The 15,954-nt window shown below is 44.3% G+C and overlaps 4 protein-coding genes across 8 annotated transcripts in view; 3 read left to right on the forward strand and 1 right to left on the reverse strand.

Moving 5' to 3' along the window:
• Positions 1-5,198, forward strand: part of tesk2 (testis associated actin remodelling kinase 2) — a 30,901-nt gene extending 25,703 nt beyond the window's left edge. For 3 of the 4 annotated variants that reach the window (XM_042084465.1, XM_042084474.1, XM_042084446.1), the window contains exons 7-11: positions 91-175; positions 577-660; positions 1,208-1,294; positions 1,501-1,636; positions 2,857-5,198. In XM_042084465.1, coding sequence (XP_041940399.1) covers positions 91-175; positions 577-660; positions 1,208-1,294; positions 1,501-1,636; positions 2,857-3,851 — 1,387 coding nt within the window. In that variant the 3' untranslated portion in view covers positions 3,852-5,198. The remainder of the gene's footprint in view (positions 1-90; positions 176-576; positions 661-1,207; positions 1,295-1,500; positions 1,637-2,856) is intronic. The other variant, XM_042084456.1, reaches the window with a different exon arrangement.
• Positions 5,101-9,082, reverse strand: toe1 (target of EGR1, exonuclease). Its single transcript, XM_042084490.1, has 7 exons — positions 8,643-9,082; positions 8,505-8,545; positions 7,950-8,046; positions 7,695-7,853; positions 7,350-7,609; positions 7,044-7,203; positions 5,101-6,147 (listed from the first exon to the last, which is right to left on the reverse strand). The coding sequence occupies exons 1-7, from the start codon at positions 8,754-8,756 to the stop codon at positions 5,443-5,445; spliced, it is 1,536 nt and encodes a 511-aa protein (XP_041940424.1). The 5' UTR covers positions 8,757-9,082; the 3' UTR covers positions 5,101-5,442.
• Positions 9,083-9,301: 219 nt separating this feature from the next.
• On the forward strand, positions 9,302-11,938 carry si:ch73-382f3.1 (uncharacterized protein LOC100151273 homolog). Of its 2 annotated transcripts, XM_042110977.1 has the most exons (5): positions 9,302-9,465; positions 9,704-9,807; positions 9,971-10,124; positions 10,376-10,551; positions 10,724-11,938. In XM_042110977.1, exons 1-5 carry the CDS (start codon positions 9,444-9,446, stop codon positions 11,093-11,095), a joined length of 828 nt encoding a protein of 275 aa, XP_041966911.1. In that variant the 5' UTR covers positions 9,302-9,443; the 3' UTR covers positions 11,096-11,938. The 2 variants fall into 2 exon arrangements, with proteins under 2 accessions (XP_041966911.1, XP_041966902.1); XM_042110968.1 differs by having other exon boundaries at positions 9,303-9,807.
• A 586-nt stretch (positions 11,939-12,524) lies between these two features.
• Positions 12,525-15,781, forward strand: selenop2 (selenoprotein P2). The gene is made up of 5 exons (XM_042108654.1): positions 12,525-12,640; positions 12,757-13,009; positions 13,592-13,804; positions 14,161-14,269; positions 14,368-15,781. The coding sequence occupies exons 2-5, from the start codon at positions 12,792-12,794 to the stop codon at positions 14,659-14,661; spliced, it is 834 nt and encodes a 277-aa protein (XP_041964588.1). The 5' UTR covers positions 12,525-12,640; positions 12,757-12,791; the 3' UTR covers positions 14,662-15,781.
• Positions 15,782-15,954: the final 173 nt, after the last annotated feature.

Raw genomic sequence — 15,954 nt, forward strand, 5'->3', positions numbered from 1 at the left:
TGATCTGTGTTTGTTACCTGATAGTCACCTCCTATTGTGTTTGTGTGCGTGTGTGTTTGTGTGTGTGTGTGTGCGCGCGCATGTGTGTAGTGTTGAAGGGGAGAAGCTTGCTGTGGTGGGATCTCCGTTTTGGATGGCACCAGAAGTGCTGCGAGATGAGCCTTACAATGAGAAGGTGAGAGAGTGCTGAGCCATGCTGCAGATCCTGTGTGTATGGCTTTGTCTGCGGCTGATCACCAGGGTGCTCACCGTGTTCTCTCCTAGTACTGTAACTCTACTGAACTCTTAACTCCTCCATGCCCATACATGTTTAAGCACCTTACTAAATTGCACCTTATTAAATGCACCTGTGACCTTGTGCACAGCAACTTTATCAAGGACTATCTTGACTGTCTGTGCCTGTTTTTATTCTGCCCTATAGTGTATGTTCATTTATTTATTTATTGTATTGTAATGTCTGTCCTAGCCAAATGTATTGTATTGTGCTGCCTTTACTGAGATTGCCATTTCGTTGTACTGGCTCTGCTCTCTATAATGACTAAACTGAACTGAACTGAATTCATTGTCCACCTGCAGGCAGACGTCTTCTCCTATGGTATAGTCCTCTGTGAGGTTATAGCACGCATACAGGCCGACCCAGACTTCCTGCCTCGCACAGAGGTGAGACGCTGACTAGCAGGCCTTAAGGTCTTATACATAGCAAGCCAGTGAACTTTGAAGACTGCAAACTGAACTGTGTGTGTTGGTTGACTACACTTGTTAGGCTGTGACCTCCCACTCCTTTATTCAATTGCTCATCAGAGAGCATAGACATAGACTTGTCATGGCTATAGCCACGTTTTTAAATCCATCAGTGAGGCATCATTAAAAAAAAGAAATCTTAAAGAGAACAGCATTTCTTGACTGTAGGGTGCAGGAGCAAATGGGTTGCATGATAACCAAAAATAGTTAAATTTGTTAGAGATATTTTTATTTATGTATATTGTTATGTTTTTGGTAGTTTGATATACTGATGTTCTAAAACTGACATTGCCAACAACTTTCTCAGTGGATTCTTGGAAAAGCTTAAAAAAGAAACATTAGAAACATTAAAGAAACATTAGGCATAGTGTTGAGTTGAATTGTGTCGTTGTTGTTGGCTGGTAGCTCCTATTTATTGGTTGGCTTCTCTAACTGAGCTCTCACTCCTGTGACCCTATCCCTGCAGAACTTTGGCCTTGACTACCATGCCTTTCAGCACATGGTGGGAGACTGCCCCCCCGACTTCCTCCAGCTGGCCTTCGACTGCTGCAATGTGAGTACAAAGAGCTCGTCTCTGCCTCCCCTCAATCCGGTCTGTATTTTCTGATGTAGCCCTCTGAGCGGGCATGGTTCTATCATCCCTACAGAGGGATCCACTTACCTCCTTTGTTTGAGTAGTGGTGCCTGTGCTCCTGATCCCGTCCAGCCCCTTCAGCTTGTCAGGAGTGTTTTTCCATGTGTCTCGTGTCTCATGTCTAGATGGACCCGAAGCTGCGGCCGTCCTTCCCGGACATCGTGAAGCGGCTCGAGGAGATGCTGGGCCACCTGCGCGTGGAGGAGGCCGAACAGGAGCGCATCCACACCTCTGTAGAGGCCGACAAGACCATCCCCAAAGGTACGTCTCTCTCGCTCGTGCTCTCTCTCTCTCTCTCTCCAAAATCAAATGGGACAGAGAAAGTCAGCAAAATGGGACGTTTTAAGGATGTGCCCTTTTTTATTCCTTTTAGGATGTGCCCTTTTTTACTCCTTTAAGGATGTGCCCTTTTTTTTTACTCCTTTAAGGAAGTGCCTGTTTTTAGGATGTGCCCCTTTTTACTTGTCATCCAGCTGAATTTCCTATTCATGTACAAAGACGTTTGCTTTGATCCTCTTTGAGAACGCCACTTGTGGTTTTTACAAGCAATAAAATCCCTTGTCCATATAAAATGTGCATGTTTCCACTACACACGCAGCAACTGAACTTGTCATTTGCCACTTGACACCCAGCTTCCATGTAAGACCTGGGTCTCTCTGGCTTCCTGGAACGAGGAAACTGTAAGACAAGCAGGCCAGTATGTGTGCCAGCCGTGGCGGCTGTGTAATGTAGCCCTGCACTGCAGATCTGTGGGCTCTAGCCGGCCCCACTGCCCCAGCCTGGGATGGCCTTCGCTAATGAGCCATGGCTGCCATTATTTTTACACTGTGTCTGCTGGCAACGACCAATTACGCTCGCAGTGTAACAATCCCACGGTCTAATTTTCCTGGGCGAGTAATTAAAAAGGGGGTGGCGCTTCCCAACAGGTGATTAGAGTGTTGTGAGGCATGGCGTGGTGTGAATTAAAGCCTGCCATCCATAAATCATTAGGGCTCCTCTTGGAATCGCCGCAGATTCTAATTGGGTGCCCTGCCACCTGAGGAGCTCCATGTTCTCTGGCTTTTCCCTGTTGACAAGCCTATATGTGCCTATAGCTTGATCACAGGCTGTCTGGCAATAACATATGCTTTGTTTTTTTGTCAACTTATGAAGCTGAAGTAATGTGACAAATTATCAGAGTCTATTATGTACTGTTCCTAGCAGTGGAAGTAAGCAAGGCAAGCTTTAGTGAATGGACATGAAGGTTTTGCTATTTGTATATGACCTCATGCAATCAAAATCCATTTGGACATAATCAGCTTTCAACTAAACTCAATTACCTTTTAAAAAAAATACTCAAGACTGTTTTCTAACTTGAGGTTCAACTGAAGTAGTTTGATCCAAGTGTGCATGTCGCCCCCTAGTGTACAGTAAGTGCATGTAGTCTCTGGGGTTGTCTGTAGTCAATCTGACACTCTCCCTCTCTCTCTCTCTGTGTCTAGGTCCAGGTGATAAGCTACAAGGTATGAAAAGGCTAAACCCGCTGGGCTTCCAGGATGACAAGATTCCTCCCAAGTCACCCCGTCCTCGGCGCAACATTTGGCTGTCGCGCAGCCAATCGGACGTGTTCTCCCGCAAGCCCGGCCGCAAAGTCAACGTGCAGGACCCGTATTACAACCCTGGACCTAAGGGCACCGGACGGGGAGGAGCGCCCAAAATTAACCCCTTCAGTGCCCGGGAAGACCTGAAGGGCGGCAAGATCAAGTTCTTCGATGTGCCCAGCAAGTCGGTCTTCTCGCTCATGTTCAACCTGCAGTCGCCTCAGGGCAGCCCGAGAGGTTCGCTCTCGCAGCAGCAACAGCAGCTCCTGCCCGGCGCCGTCTCCACGGGCAACCCCTGCGGCATGGCGGCGCTCTCTGTGCCCTGGCCGGAGCCTTGGCAGCTGCCCGGCCGGCAGTGCCGCTCGCTGCCCGTCTCGCCGCAGCTGCCCCTGTGCGAGGCCTTCTGCTCGGCGCCCACTGGCTCCAGCGCCCAACGGTCCGAGCAGGCGCAGCAGCCGGGCGCCGAGGCCAAGCAGAGGCCGCTGAGCAGCTGGGCCAAGAAGTACGGCGTGTCGGACATCCCGCCCTTCCGGCCGCGGGCCGGGCGGGAAGAGGAGGCGGAGGCAGCGCGGAGCTGGCCGGACGGCGGGGAGGGAGGGAGTAACGGAGACGCCGAGGCCGAGGCCATGGACTGCTCCAGCGGCCGGCCCAGCCCGGAGACGGACGAGGAGGCGGCGGCGCGCGGAGCCAGCAGCCTGCCCAACGGCAACGGGGCCTGCGAGGACATGGAGGCGGAGGATGACGAGGAACAGATGATGGGGCTGCCCGTCCTGCCCTCAGCGCCGGCCCTCACGCTCAGCGTGGCCGCGCAGCATCAGGAGCTGCGCTCGGTCGTCCTCACACCCGGCAAGCCGCCGCTGGGGTCCTCGGATGTGATCTCACGGTGCGACATCTGACCACCCCGAGAAACAGGACTGAGCACCAGAGAACGAGAGTAAGGGCGCCTCCTGCTGTTTAAGATAGGGATAGTACTGCAGTCTTAAAATGCAGAGAGATTATTTTCACACAAATCATGAGTATTTAATATTTTGGAAGAAAAAATACTTTGTGTAAATATGCGGCAAGAAAGAAATTTAAGCTTGGACTTTTGGACTAAAGGAATGGGGTCTGAGGAGATATGTGGAGAGCCATTGTGTGAGGTCCAGGTCAAATATCTTGACATTTTCAGAAATCAGTTTAACCGTGTGAACTTTTCAACTCCAGACCGATTGTTTGAATGTAACAACACATTTAACATCCTATAAAAGCACTCTCAATGACTTAATATCTAACTCAGCATTTTCAACATTTGACACGTTAAGTTGCATAACCCTATCCTGCTCACTTACTACTGAGCAATGGCTGTAACAGCTAGAAACACCTGTCCTATAACAGCTCAGTGAATAGCTATTTAGCATGTAGCTGTTCAGTTTCCTAGGGTGCTTGAGCACATTGCGTCATACAAGTCATACATTCCAGAGATGGATTTCATTCATGAGGACACGTCTCCTTCCCCAGTCCCAATAAGCTTAAGAAAATATATTGGTCTGATTATTTGTATAAGGATTATCCAATGGCACTCAGCACACTGCTGATACACTGTACTGTGGGGGACTGTTGACCTCGGCATGGGAGAGCTTGACCAGTCCCCTGCCTGTTCACTCTCTGAGAATGCCACAAGAGGACTTGTGCTAGACTGAGTCACACACACACACAGAGAGTTTTGTCATGGCTGGGATCTCTCACACAGGGTCACACTCTCTCCTTCAGGACCTGTAGTCACATCTTCAGCTGTGTTCCGATCTGTTCTGTAATTACTTAAAATTTTAACTTGCACTTGAAAAGATAAATGATGGTGTAACTTTTTTTTCCCTGTCTTTTTTTGGTTGTCACTACATTTCTATGCAATGAATATAACAAGGCAGGCTAGTTCTAAAGAGAATCTATTTTGATATTTAAAAGAAAAGAAATGTCTTAAATCTGTTTCTACAGAGTTTGTGGAAAGCATGTTATTAATGCAGCTTGGTTAAAATGGGGATTTTGTTGATGTAAAAAATCTGTTTTGTTGGATACTTATACAGTGCTTCTTTTTGTCCTGACTGTTTTGTGTCAATTTTTAACCGTAATACAGATGTATATTTTAACCAAAGACAGATCAGGACAACGTTTTCCATTCATCTGGCTTTAATTTTATAAATGTACACCATTATAAAACTTGTATATCCAATTGTTACAAATAAAACTCAACTTTATATGTAACTGCACTACAGTAGAATGTATGGTTTTTGTTTTGTCATTTCTTTATACAGTCTCAGATTTTGAAAGTATCATTCCATCTTCGAAATCATAACATGACACCAAATGAGAATGAGATGGATGACCTCAATTAAATGAACACCATATACAATGTTTGATGAAACGCAAGACCAGGACACATCTGTGTTACCTGTACGCCCACAGACTCTAAAGTCATTGTTAATTACAAAACCATTTCAAACACGACTCACATCATGCCATCGTTTCCACCCTTGGAGCTGCATTGTTACTGAGGCGCTTTCCCCAGACAATGTCCATTTTATGCATGTGTGCCTTTGACGACTTGGAAAATGTGCTTTTCACAATGTGTAAGGGTACGGATTTACCACTTAGATAAAGTTTGTTTAAGCAGCCAAGCAGCCATTTGCCTGGGCTCGACTCCTCGCTCTTCGCTGCCAGAGAACTGGCGTAGGAAAAGATGTATCCGGTCATAAAGGCATCAAAGCCAGCTCTGTGGGTCCCCGCCTCTGCCCTCTTCACTGCTGCGTCTGCTTCCCTAGTCTTGACCGCCAGCGCTGAGGGGTCCCCAGTCTGAGCCCCAGATGGAACAGCTCCTTCCTCCTCTGCGGACGCTCCCAAAGTCTCACGGTTTATGCTGCCTGCATCTGCACAGCTATCTTCCTGAAGGTCATCGGTCATCTCGGTGACAGCACTGGTGCAGTTCTTCTCCACTCCATTGTTCTGACCTTGCTCCTCGACATTGCTGCCCTCTAGGTGAGCCTGCTTGGTCGGGGGTGCGTCCAGACCCTCCTCGTACGACTCCTGTGGGCCCTTCTGCTTCTTCTTGCGTTTCCTCTTCTGGCGCTTGCTCTCCTTAGTCCGCTCGTCCTGCTGGATGATCAGGTCTGTGTCGTGAGACATGGGGCACTGAGACCCATTGGGACACCACCCGTAAGCCTGAGAAGAGGAGCCAGACCATGTAGGTATTATATAAAACTGGAGAGAGTGAGGAAGCCCCCCCCATCATTTCAATGACAGATGCTAGGCTAGCTAATTCAGCCAAAAGTGTACTCAGAGAGCTGCTGCTGCTGCTTCTTTATCTTCACCAATGGCGACCAACATGTGCTGATTAGCCAATAAGGTGCATAATACATGGCCACAAATTGTCAAGGTATTGGTTGATCCTCCCAGCAGGAAATTGCCAGTTCATCCACCAATCCACACAGACAACATATTTTGTGTCATGAATAATGTGGCACCTAATGTCGGACGCCATTTTTAAAGGCAAACTGGGATGCTAACTGGCTGAGGCTGCATTCAGAGGCTGCATTTTTGCTTAGGAAGTTTCCTATTTCAATGAAAATGACATGGAAATATTTAGTGAAGAGCTGTTCGGATTCTCTACATGCTTAGTAAAGGTGCTTCAATGCTTTCTTTAGCAAAGGTACACTAAAGCAAAGAAAGCGTACACTGAAGCAAGGAAAGGTGATAAGGATGCCTCCTTGTGTCAGGTAACAAAAACCAATCAACTTGACAAGTCAATAAAACTCACTTCCCATAAGTGTAAGTAGAGTCAGATTGTCTTAAAACCATGATTGTCTTTTCCTAGGTCCTTATGAATTTATCAATAGCTCTCCTTGATCTTATGGTGTTTTGGAAACGGCAATAGTATCCTAGCGCAGCCAAACCCTCTCTACACCCCGACCCCCTAAGGCTGACCCAGGTCAATGGCTGAACAGTGGTGGAATGACGGTATGATGAACCCACTGCTCAAGGAAATACATTCATTTTGAATCTCTCTCACAAAGATGTCTAAGAGCCATGCATGCAAGTGCCTTGACTGTGATACTCACAGAGAACTGTATGCAGACATCTGTTGCGCCTCCCACATGACCATCAGCGCATGGCCTGTAGTCCACATAGCTCTGCATGTTCCCAGTGTAGTTACAGAACTCCAGGAACACATGAGGCCCGTGGCCACCTGCCTGAATGGATCTGCCATTATCCAGCTTGCTGTGCGAAAGAATGAGAGAAGCTAAAGGTTAAGAGATAAGGTATCACATTTTATGGTGCTATGTCTGCAAAATATGCAATGAATTACACATATTTTTGCTGGCTGATTTTTTTTTCTTTTCAAATACTGTACTGACTTTACCTACCACTTCTTAAAGGCGTACTCCAGATATGAGGCCGTGAGCCGCAGCTCATACTCGGTGGCGTATTTGGTGTCATAGATGCCTGCTGGGAACATCTCCGAGAGGTCTGCAGTAAACGTACCCAGCTTCTCGGGCAAATGGGCATAGAAACTCTGGTACAGGAAAACCATGTCAACCAATCCATTATGAACAACCAAAGGCTTGTGAGCTCTGAGGATCTCCACGAAAAGATTACGAACATTTATCACATGGACATCGCCACCCTTGAAATACAAGGAGAAAGGGGATTAGAATGTTTCTTCGAGTAGTTTCCCATTAAAAGTAATGATGATATTAATCAACATTTACCTTATCGTTGCCCTTATTGTATGGGACCCCCTGAGCATACTGTTTGTTGAAATCAAAACCATGTTGCACAAGGAACTGGACTGATTGGGGTTCAATAACATACTCCTCTGAACAGAGTAAAGTCAAGTTGTACACTTGCACGAAGTAAGTATGGTCAGCCTGAAAAAGATCATTGACACAATCATAGTATATTATAATATAGTTAATTGTATAGTTAACACAGTATAATGATTACACAACAATACAAAGTCTTACTTTATCCTCAAGTTTCTTGAAACACGCCAAACCAAGGGACAGAATGGAGCGTGTACGAGCTGCATGGCAAATTGCCTTATAACGGTCTTCAATGGACCTGGGGGAAAACAGCCATAGAACATATGACGAATTCAACATTAAGTACATCTCTAATTAAACTGCTCCATAATTGAAGCCTTCAAGAAGTTTAAAAACAAAAGGAAAGCAAAGAAGAAGAAAAAATAACCACCAAGGGCAGCACATGTTGGTACAAAACAAAATCACATAAACAGCATAATCTATTCAGGGGGGTATTCCAAATACATGGTTTAGTGACAAACCTGGGTAAATTAACTCAAAGTGGTAAACCTCCTAATAGAAGAGCTGTATGGCTTCATTCTCCTTACAAAACAATGCCATAGGACTCTTGTTGTAGGAGGTTTACCACTTACTCGGAGTTAATTTACCCAGGTTTGTCACTAAACCACGTACTTGGAATACCCCCCAGATCTCTTGCCAAACACACAGATAACTTTCTCGGATAAAGAGATGTTAGCTCTAGGTTAAGCTACTTACTCTGCAAGAAGACTCTTTCTGTTTCCCAAACCGCTCAGCTCCTAAAAACAAGTTACAAGGATTTATCCCATCAGATATTTGCTTCTCACACACTTAACTTGTGCTATCAATGAAGTTAATGCTTGTTAGATATCTCACCGTGTCCAAAGATATAAAAGATGATGATTTAATGGCCAACAAAATTGCTGGCCACATCTCTTTGAAATTATTGCTCTGTACATCCACAACCGGGACCACCATCGAGGTTGCCATATTATGCTGGAGTCGATCACACTAACGTTTCACTTTATTCGGGAATAACAGTTATGACAAGATATCTTTAACACACATGGGCTAGCTAGAAGTCATACAAAAGGACATGGCTCATGGCTGTGAGGAGCTGTATCTTACATATACGCTCATGCGGTCAGCAGTTACACTTATCAAACCATTTAAAGGTTTCCACTAAATTACATCGATGTATGCTTAACCTTAAGTGTAGTCATTCGTTTAGGAACCCACTAAAAACCAAAACACACCACTAACTTCTCTTCTCAAACGTGTAAATCATAAGGTACAAAAACACATGGGTATGGCCGTCACAGTGGACCCTTATAGATGTCTTCAATGAAGGCATGGGGTAAACCGTCATCCTAGCTTACTGTAAAGTCACCAAATAATGGGTCTTTGCATGCTTTGTGTCCATGGATATGTGATTTATTATATTTAACTAATAAAATAGTCTGTTTACTTATATCCTGAAATTCGAATAAGATTAACAAAACTATTGAGTCAGGCAATTCTTCGGCCAACTCAATAAAGTGACATCAGAAAATACGCTCGCCAAGTACCCCAGTGCCATTTTGGCTCAAACAAAGTCTGCATTTCACAAATTTCTTGTAGCCTCTTTTTTATTTTTCGTTGTAAAACCTTTTGTTACGATATTGTTAATATATTTGAATGCATGTGTGTATTCTTTCTGGTAGGTGTAAATTAACCAAAAACGTTTTCCCAGGAAGTCCTTGCTAAACCGCTAACCTTGTTAGCGGTTAGCTTTAGAGGGCTCTCTAACGTTACGTGTCATCAATAACGAGACACTAGTTACTTGAGCTAGCAAGCTAATAGCTTATAGCTATTTAGCTTACTGCTAACTTTTGCCACTTCATAACTAAATATGGGTGGATGCTCTGCACCAAATTGCTCTAACTCCACTACTATAGGTAAACAACTCTTTAGATTTCCGAAAGACCCCGTACGAAGCAGAAAGTGGGTGATAAACTGTCGACGTGACTTTGTGCCGACACCCTGCTCCAGGTTATGCCAGGCAAGTTTGTAAACTCATGTACATAAGCGTCGCTATGCAATGACATGAACACAATGGCACCTATGTTTGTCTCGGTTGTTGATTTGGATGCTGACAAAAATACAGCGACTGTTCTTTCGTCCTATATCTTACGAAAGATCCATTTCATATAATTTTCTCGCAGGACCATTTCGAAGAAAGTCAGTTTGAAGAAATCGCAAGATCACCAGCAGGGGGGAAGAAACTAAAACCTAATGCCATCCCTACCCTCTTTAATGTACCCGACCCCCCCTCTCCCATCACACCTCAGATAACTCTACCTATTAAACCAGAACCAGGTAAGATAGTCCTACCCATTTTATTTTTTGACAAAAAAAAGAGTATTTTATATACCTTGAATCTGACTTTAAAGTAAGGTATCCCTGTTAAGAAAGTCTCTTAATTGAAGCCAATATTTTAAATAGGACTAGGCTACTTTCTTACAGTGCTGACGAGGGTATTCTTGCCATAGTGAATTGTATTATTCATAAGGATTTACTTTTTTATCATTAAATTCCAGTTCATGTAGTCTTGACTTATGTACTTCTAGTGGAGAAGGACCTTAACGTGGGAGACCATGGCTATGCTCGGCGACAGCCTAAACTGAGTACAGAGGAGGAGGCAGGACTGCAGGCCACAGAGGAAGAGCACCCTTGCACTCTCTGTCAACACTACAAGGCTCAGCTGGAGCAGCAGCAACAACACACAGCCAGGCTACAGAGAGAGGCCAGTTTCACATCCATTTGGGCAAACTCCTTTTTCTCATTGTGCTTAGGCTGACTTTGGCATTGTAGTCCAGTAATTGCTAGAAGTATTGTAGAATTATCTTGTGGTGCTTGTGTGTGCATTGGCCAAAAAAGTGTTCTGAAGCCATCCTTGTGCTGATGTGTTTTAACAGGTAGAGGAAATGAAGAAACGTCTCCACAAACTGAACAAGATCGAGAAAGGGCTTCAGATGTTCCTGTTTGAGGATCAGATCCGGGCGCTCACCTTGGCCAAGCGCTCGCGCAGGGCCGTGTGGTCTCAGGACACTGTGTTGACTGCCCGCAAAATCCGTTGCGCCGTCGGGGTCAAAGGGTACGAGTTCCTCCGAGATCTGGGATACCCCTTACCCTCCTACAGAACTTTGTGCAACCGATTGGAGCCCAAAGCAATGTCCACCAGCATGCAGGAAGAGCTGGCTGAACTGGGCCTTGGCATCATAACATCATGTAACAGTCCAGAGGGCAGTGGAGCTAATGATGACGGACTTATAGGGGTGATGACGTAGAGGCATTTCTCTTTTTATGTTTTGTTTTTAAGTTTCAAATTATAAAATTAATATTTGGCTGAAGGCAATAATTGATGCGGCTCTATAGTGAGCTTTTGCATCGGTACCTGGTTGCATAAAGAGTGTGTGATCAGAGGTATTTCTTTTTAAATATTAAATTCCCAATGAATATTTTGAAGATGCTGGGTCATTCTCATATGAACATATTACAATAGCCAACACACCTAAGACACTATTAGTTGTTTGCACACAGAGTACAGCCATGAAAATAGTATGCAGAATATTTTAAGTAAAAGGTGTTTTACTTGAGTGCGTTTAGCCTCATTTCTTTTTCAACAATGTTCTTGAGCCTTACCGACTGCAAGATGGTGTCATAACTTGTAAAAGTCATTCATTGATGGCCATGTTTTTATTATTGTTTACCTCAGTGGTGAAGAGGGAAAGAAGTACACAAACATGTTTGCTCTCTGCTCCAGCCATTTCACAGAATTTGATTTGTTTGGTGCACATGGTTGTGAGGGGCTTGGCAGCATGACTGCAAACTACACACCAACATGCCACACGTTACTGTCCAGCACACAATGTTATCTGTCATACTTGGAAAGGAAAACGAAATATGCATCCAGCGCATTGGAGAAGAGACTCTGTGCCCTGTGGATACTGTCACAAGTGGTAACAATGGATGGCCTCCTAAGCAAACTCTTGTCTGACTGCATGATGGTTTCCCACCACACTCCATAAACCTCTATGGAGTTGCAAAATGATACTTTTGTGCAGCATGCTGTTATCCAGGCAGTGGTACTAAATGTACAATATCTTAAGAATAAAAGTTTTCAACAGTTACAGCATGCGTTTCAGAATTATCATAGTTACTTCATGAAATTATTGGTACCTCAATGTTTAAAATGACAGAAACAGGACATGTGGACCAAAACTTTTTCATGACAAACCCTTTGTTTTTAGATGCCACGATGTTTAGAGAGTGCAGAGCGCAATAGTTTTACCAGAGACTTGTACTTTGGTCCAGTTGTTCAGAGGGGTTGAAAAACAAAGCTGCGCAGACAGCTGAAAAGCTGATCCTCTTTCCTTGTGTAGGCTACGTGTTAGTATAGTTTAATAACAAACAAGGGAGTACAATACACATTCTTTAAATTGATAAGTTGAATGCATGCTTGCTTAGCAAAATACAGGATTTATCATACTCAAATAGGATATGCTTGGAATAGATGAGGTGCACCCCCCCCCCCCCCCCCTCCAGAATTTGAAAGCATGTAAACCAATTACCCAATGTTTACTTCAAGCAAACAATGATTAATGGCTAACAAAATGTGCTCCTGAAAGTAGAGTTTGAAGGTTGTGCCACATAGCCCACACATTCAGGACAAACCCGCATAGGTAAGTTAATGTCACCTTATCCAGTGATTGGTTCTTGGTGTTTGCTTTGGGAGCAGCTTTTGGCTCTGATGTGTACTTTAAAACCAGGGGGTAAACACTATAGATTGTAGGTAGGCTGGAACACACTGACTCCTACAGCCATCAAACAAGGTTTGTATTGTTAGGTAATTCTAGTAGGTTATGTTATTTTTCATTTAGTTAATATGTATAGCTCACTATAAATAATGGAACAACTTGGCTCTCTGGCACTGTTTTTGCTTTTTCAGTTGTGCTTTAGTGGGTGAAGTAAGGGAAGGCGGTCATGCAGGGACTCCGTGCTCTGTGGCTGACTGCACTCCCTGCCCTCCTGTGGGCATCACCACTGTTGGTGGAAAGGGATACTGAAGCCTCCAGGATATGCAAGACTGCCCCACACTGGGAGATAGAAGGCAAAGCCCCCATGGAGGAGCTCCATGGGCACATAGTGATGGTGGCGCTTCTCAAAGCTAGCTGACACTTCTGCCTGACGCAAGCTTCCCGGTAAGTGGGATTTAGAATGGGAAGAATCACAAAGTCATGGCAAAGTTCTGTAATGTTGTCAGGAAGACAGTGTATTCGTTCATATGCTCATTGGGGCGGCCGTGGCCTACTGGTTAGCACTTCGGACCTGTAACCGGAGAGTTGCGGGTTCGAACCCCGACCAGTAGGCACGGCTGAAGTGCCCTTGTGCAAGGCATCTAACCCCTCACTGCTCCCCGTGCTCCGCTGTTAATGCTGGCAGCTCACTGCGCCGGGATTAGTGTGTGCTTCACCTCACTGTGTGTACACTGTGTGCTGTGTGTGTTTCACTAATTCACGGATTGGGATAAATGCAGAGACCAAATTTCTCTCACGGGATCAAAAGAGTATATATACTTATACTATACTATATTATACATTTTGAACTCTGCACTGTCTTGTCCATGGTTATCCATACTTAAACTGAGAGCAAGACTGAGGCACACACAAAGTTCTAGTTCTGCCTCACTGCTGTAGGGAAAGCAATGGCCTGCCTTCTTTTTTCCCCCTCACCTTTCCTTTTGATTTTATCGATTTCCAAACGTACACTTTTCCCCCCTGAAGCATGGGAGACTTGCGTGACAGGCTGGCCCTGAGTAAGCTGGCCAATGTGTCATTCCTGATTGTGAATGAGCAAGAGGCCCAATCCAGAGCCATGTACTGGGAGCTGAAGAGGAGAGCAGCAGAAGGGATCCCTGTCTATCAGCAGAGTCCCCTCCAACAAGACGTCTGGGCTGCTCTTCAGGGAGAAAAAGATGACGTCCTCATTTATGACAGGTCCAGCTTGTATACACATCACAATCATTTTCCATCATATTGATAAGAAAAAAATCTTTCCATGTGTCTATGCTTAGTTACTAATCAAGAGTGAATAACCAACATGATAATTGCAAACAGATTAGGTAATTGCACAGATGCATTGAATCTTCCTGCTGAGGGGTTGCATTCTTGAGCTTTTGGCACACAATTAAACCTTGACCTGTTATACTGGCCTTTCCTATGCCAGATCTTTTAAAAACATGCTTGAGCAAAGCAAACCATGGGTGTGTGAAACTTGTTGAATTAAGGATGCCTAGTGAGTCCTGTTTCTTGTCTGCTGTCTCCCTCTGTCCCCACCACCCTCGCCCATTTAGGTGTGGCAAGCTGACTTTTCACATCGTTCTGCCATACAGCTTCCTACATTTCCCATATGTGGAGGCCGCCATCCGGGCCACATATCACAGAGATATCTGTAACTGCTCAGTAAGTGTCAATTGATAAAAAAAAACATTGTTTGTTTATATGCCATCTGATATGTTGGTAATACACTCATTACTGTTACATTCTCACTTATATTCCAGTTGCATTCTTACACGTCCTTTGAATCGGGATTCCACAATTCTACGAGCAATGACACCACGCTGTATCCAACACCAATCCCTGACCAGGCCCATGGTAACGTAACAGTCCGGGCAGACGATCAAGAGGGTCCTGCAGACAAGACTCAACTGCTCCCCCAGCCTTCTCAAAGTGATAGTGATAGGGTCCACTCCCATCAAGCACACAAACACACACATGGTCACCATGGTCACCATGATCACCATGGCCATGCTGCAACCACAGGAGACACCACACCAGAAAACCATGATCGGTAATACGCTGCAGTCCATGGACTGTTGCAACAAACAAAAAGCAAGCAGCTAACAGAAATTCAACTGGTTAGATCATTACTGTTTACTCAACAGTGTTACAGTAGACATGCAATGCTAGCCAGTGAAATGGTGGAGAGAATGTGGGTTTGCAATCTTACCAAAAACAGTTGGTTGGGAAATGGGTTATCAAGGCTCATAATGGGATGTTTTGATGTTTTAGCTTCATACCTCTTGTCTTTTCATGATATTTAAGTGATATCCTCATCTTGTTCAGTGAATGCCTTCACATGCTGACCCACCCATGTTTGTACTTGGGATCTTCATCATGGTATTAAATTAGCAAAAATAAATATGCCTTATTAAAGTAGCTTTAGTCAGACATTAGACTGTGTGCTCAACATGAAAATAAGGACCCCATATTTTATCCATGTGCATCTCAGGCATTATCCTTGGGGTAAAGATGACATCATTTTCCTAGGTGCCGTACATAAACAAATAAAAAAAAATATATATATTATTAATTTAAAAAAAACATAATACATGACAAAAGCAATAGAAATGTTTTTCTCAATACCCCAGCTGTTGCAGATAATTCATTGTCATCATTAGATCAGGGTTTCATATCTATTTTTCAGGGCCCATGTTACAGTTTTGGCATATTCCTCTCTCAACTTGGGTCGATTGTGTGGAAAGCTGTTTTGATGTTTCAGCCTCATACCTCTTGTCTTTTTTATTTTCCTTAAGCGATATTGTCTTTGTTCTATACATTCCTTTGCCACATCAGTTATCATGAGAACCAGTCTGTGACTCGAGCTGAGCAAGTGATGAGAGAGCTTCTGCAGCTTCATGTGTGACAGGAATAGGTGACAGGAATCCTTGACCTTGATGTTGCATGTAATGAAATGTGCACTTTAAACCTCACTAAGGTGTGTGCATATGGAAGCTGTGTGGCTGATGGGTCAAGGAAATAATCTCGTGCTCAAACACATGTCAAGCTTCCTGGAGGTTTCTCAAAATTATGCTAAAAGGCTCGGATACACTGGCTATAAATTCAAGCAGAATTTCTGAAGTGTGATTTGCTCTTTGTGCAGGTTCAGTTGAAATAAAAAGATCTCATTTTAAATGTTCGTTTGTGAAATTGTTGTGAGACAAGGCTACTGAGAGACCACTGCTGTGGTGGTGGGTGTGGCCAACAAGTAGACGTCCAGGTGAGAGGAGATAAAGAAAGACACTGACCAGACTATGGATATAAACCAACTATAGCCTATATTATGGTCACAATGACAATGTGGACAC

Source organism: Alosa sapidissima, chromosome 1 (genome assembly GCF_018492685.1).
Source record: "Alosa sapidissima isolate fAloSap1 chromosome 1, fAloSap1.pri, whole genome shotgun sequence".
Taxonomy (NCBI): domain Eukaryota; kingdom Metazoa; phylum Chordata; class Actinopteri; order Clupeiformes; family Clupeidae; genus Alosa; species Alosa sapidissima.

What these genes read in the sequence shown, in the direction of transcription:
- toe1 (XM_042084490.1), bottom strand. Translation starts at nt 8,756, where the DNA reads ATGGCAACCTCGATGGTGGTCCCGGTTGTGGATGTACAGAGCAATAAT. An exon ending in ACAATAAGGGCAACGATAAG is followed by an intron (nt 7,610 to 7,694) that starts GTAAATGTTGAT and finishes TTGTATTTCAAG; the next exon opens with GGTGGCGATGTCCATGTGAT. An exon ending in GAGTACGCCTTTAAGAAGTG is followed by an intron (nt 7,204 to 7,349) that starts GTAGGTAAAGTC and finishes TCTTTCGCACAG; the next exon opens with CAAGCTGGATAATGGCAGAT.
- si:ch73-382f3.1 (XM_042110968.1), top strand. Translation starts at nt 9,658, where the DNA reads ATGGGTGGATGCTCTGCACCAAATTGCTCTAACTCCACTACTATAGGT. An exon ending in CCTGCTCCAGGTTATGCCAG is followed by an intron (nt 9,808 to 9,970) that starts GCAAGTTTGTAA and finishes ATTTTCTCGCAG; the next exon opens with GACCATTTCGAAGAAAGTCA. An exon ending in CAGCCAGGCTACAGAGAGAG is followed by an intron (nt 10,552 to 10,723) that starts GCCAGTTTCACA and finishes GTGTTTTAACAG; the next exon opens with GTAGAGGAAATGAAGAAACG.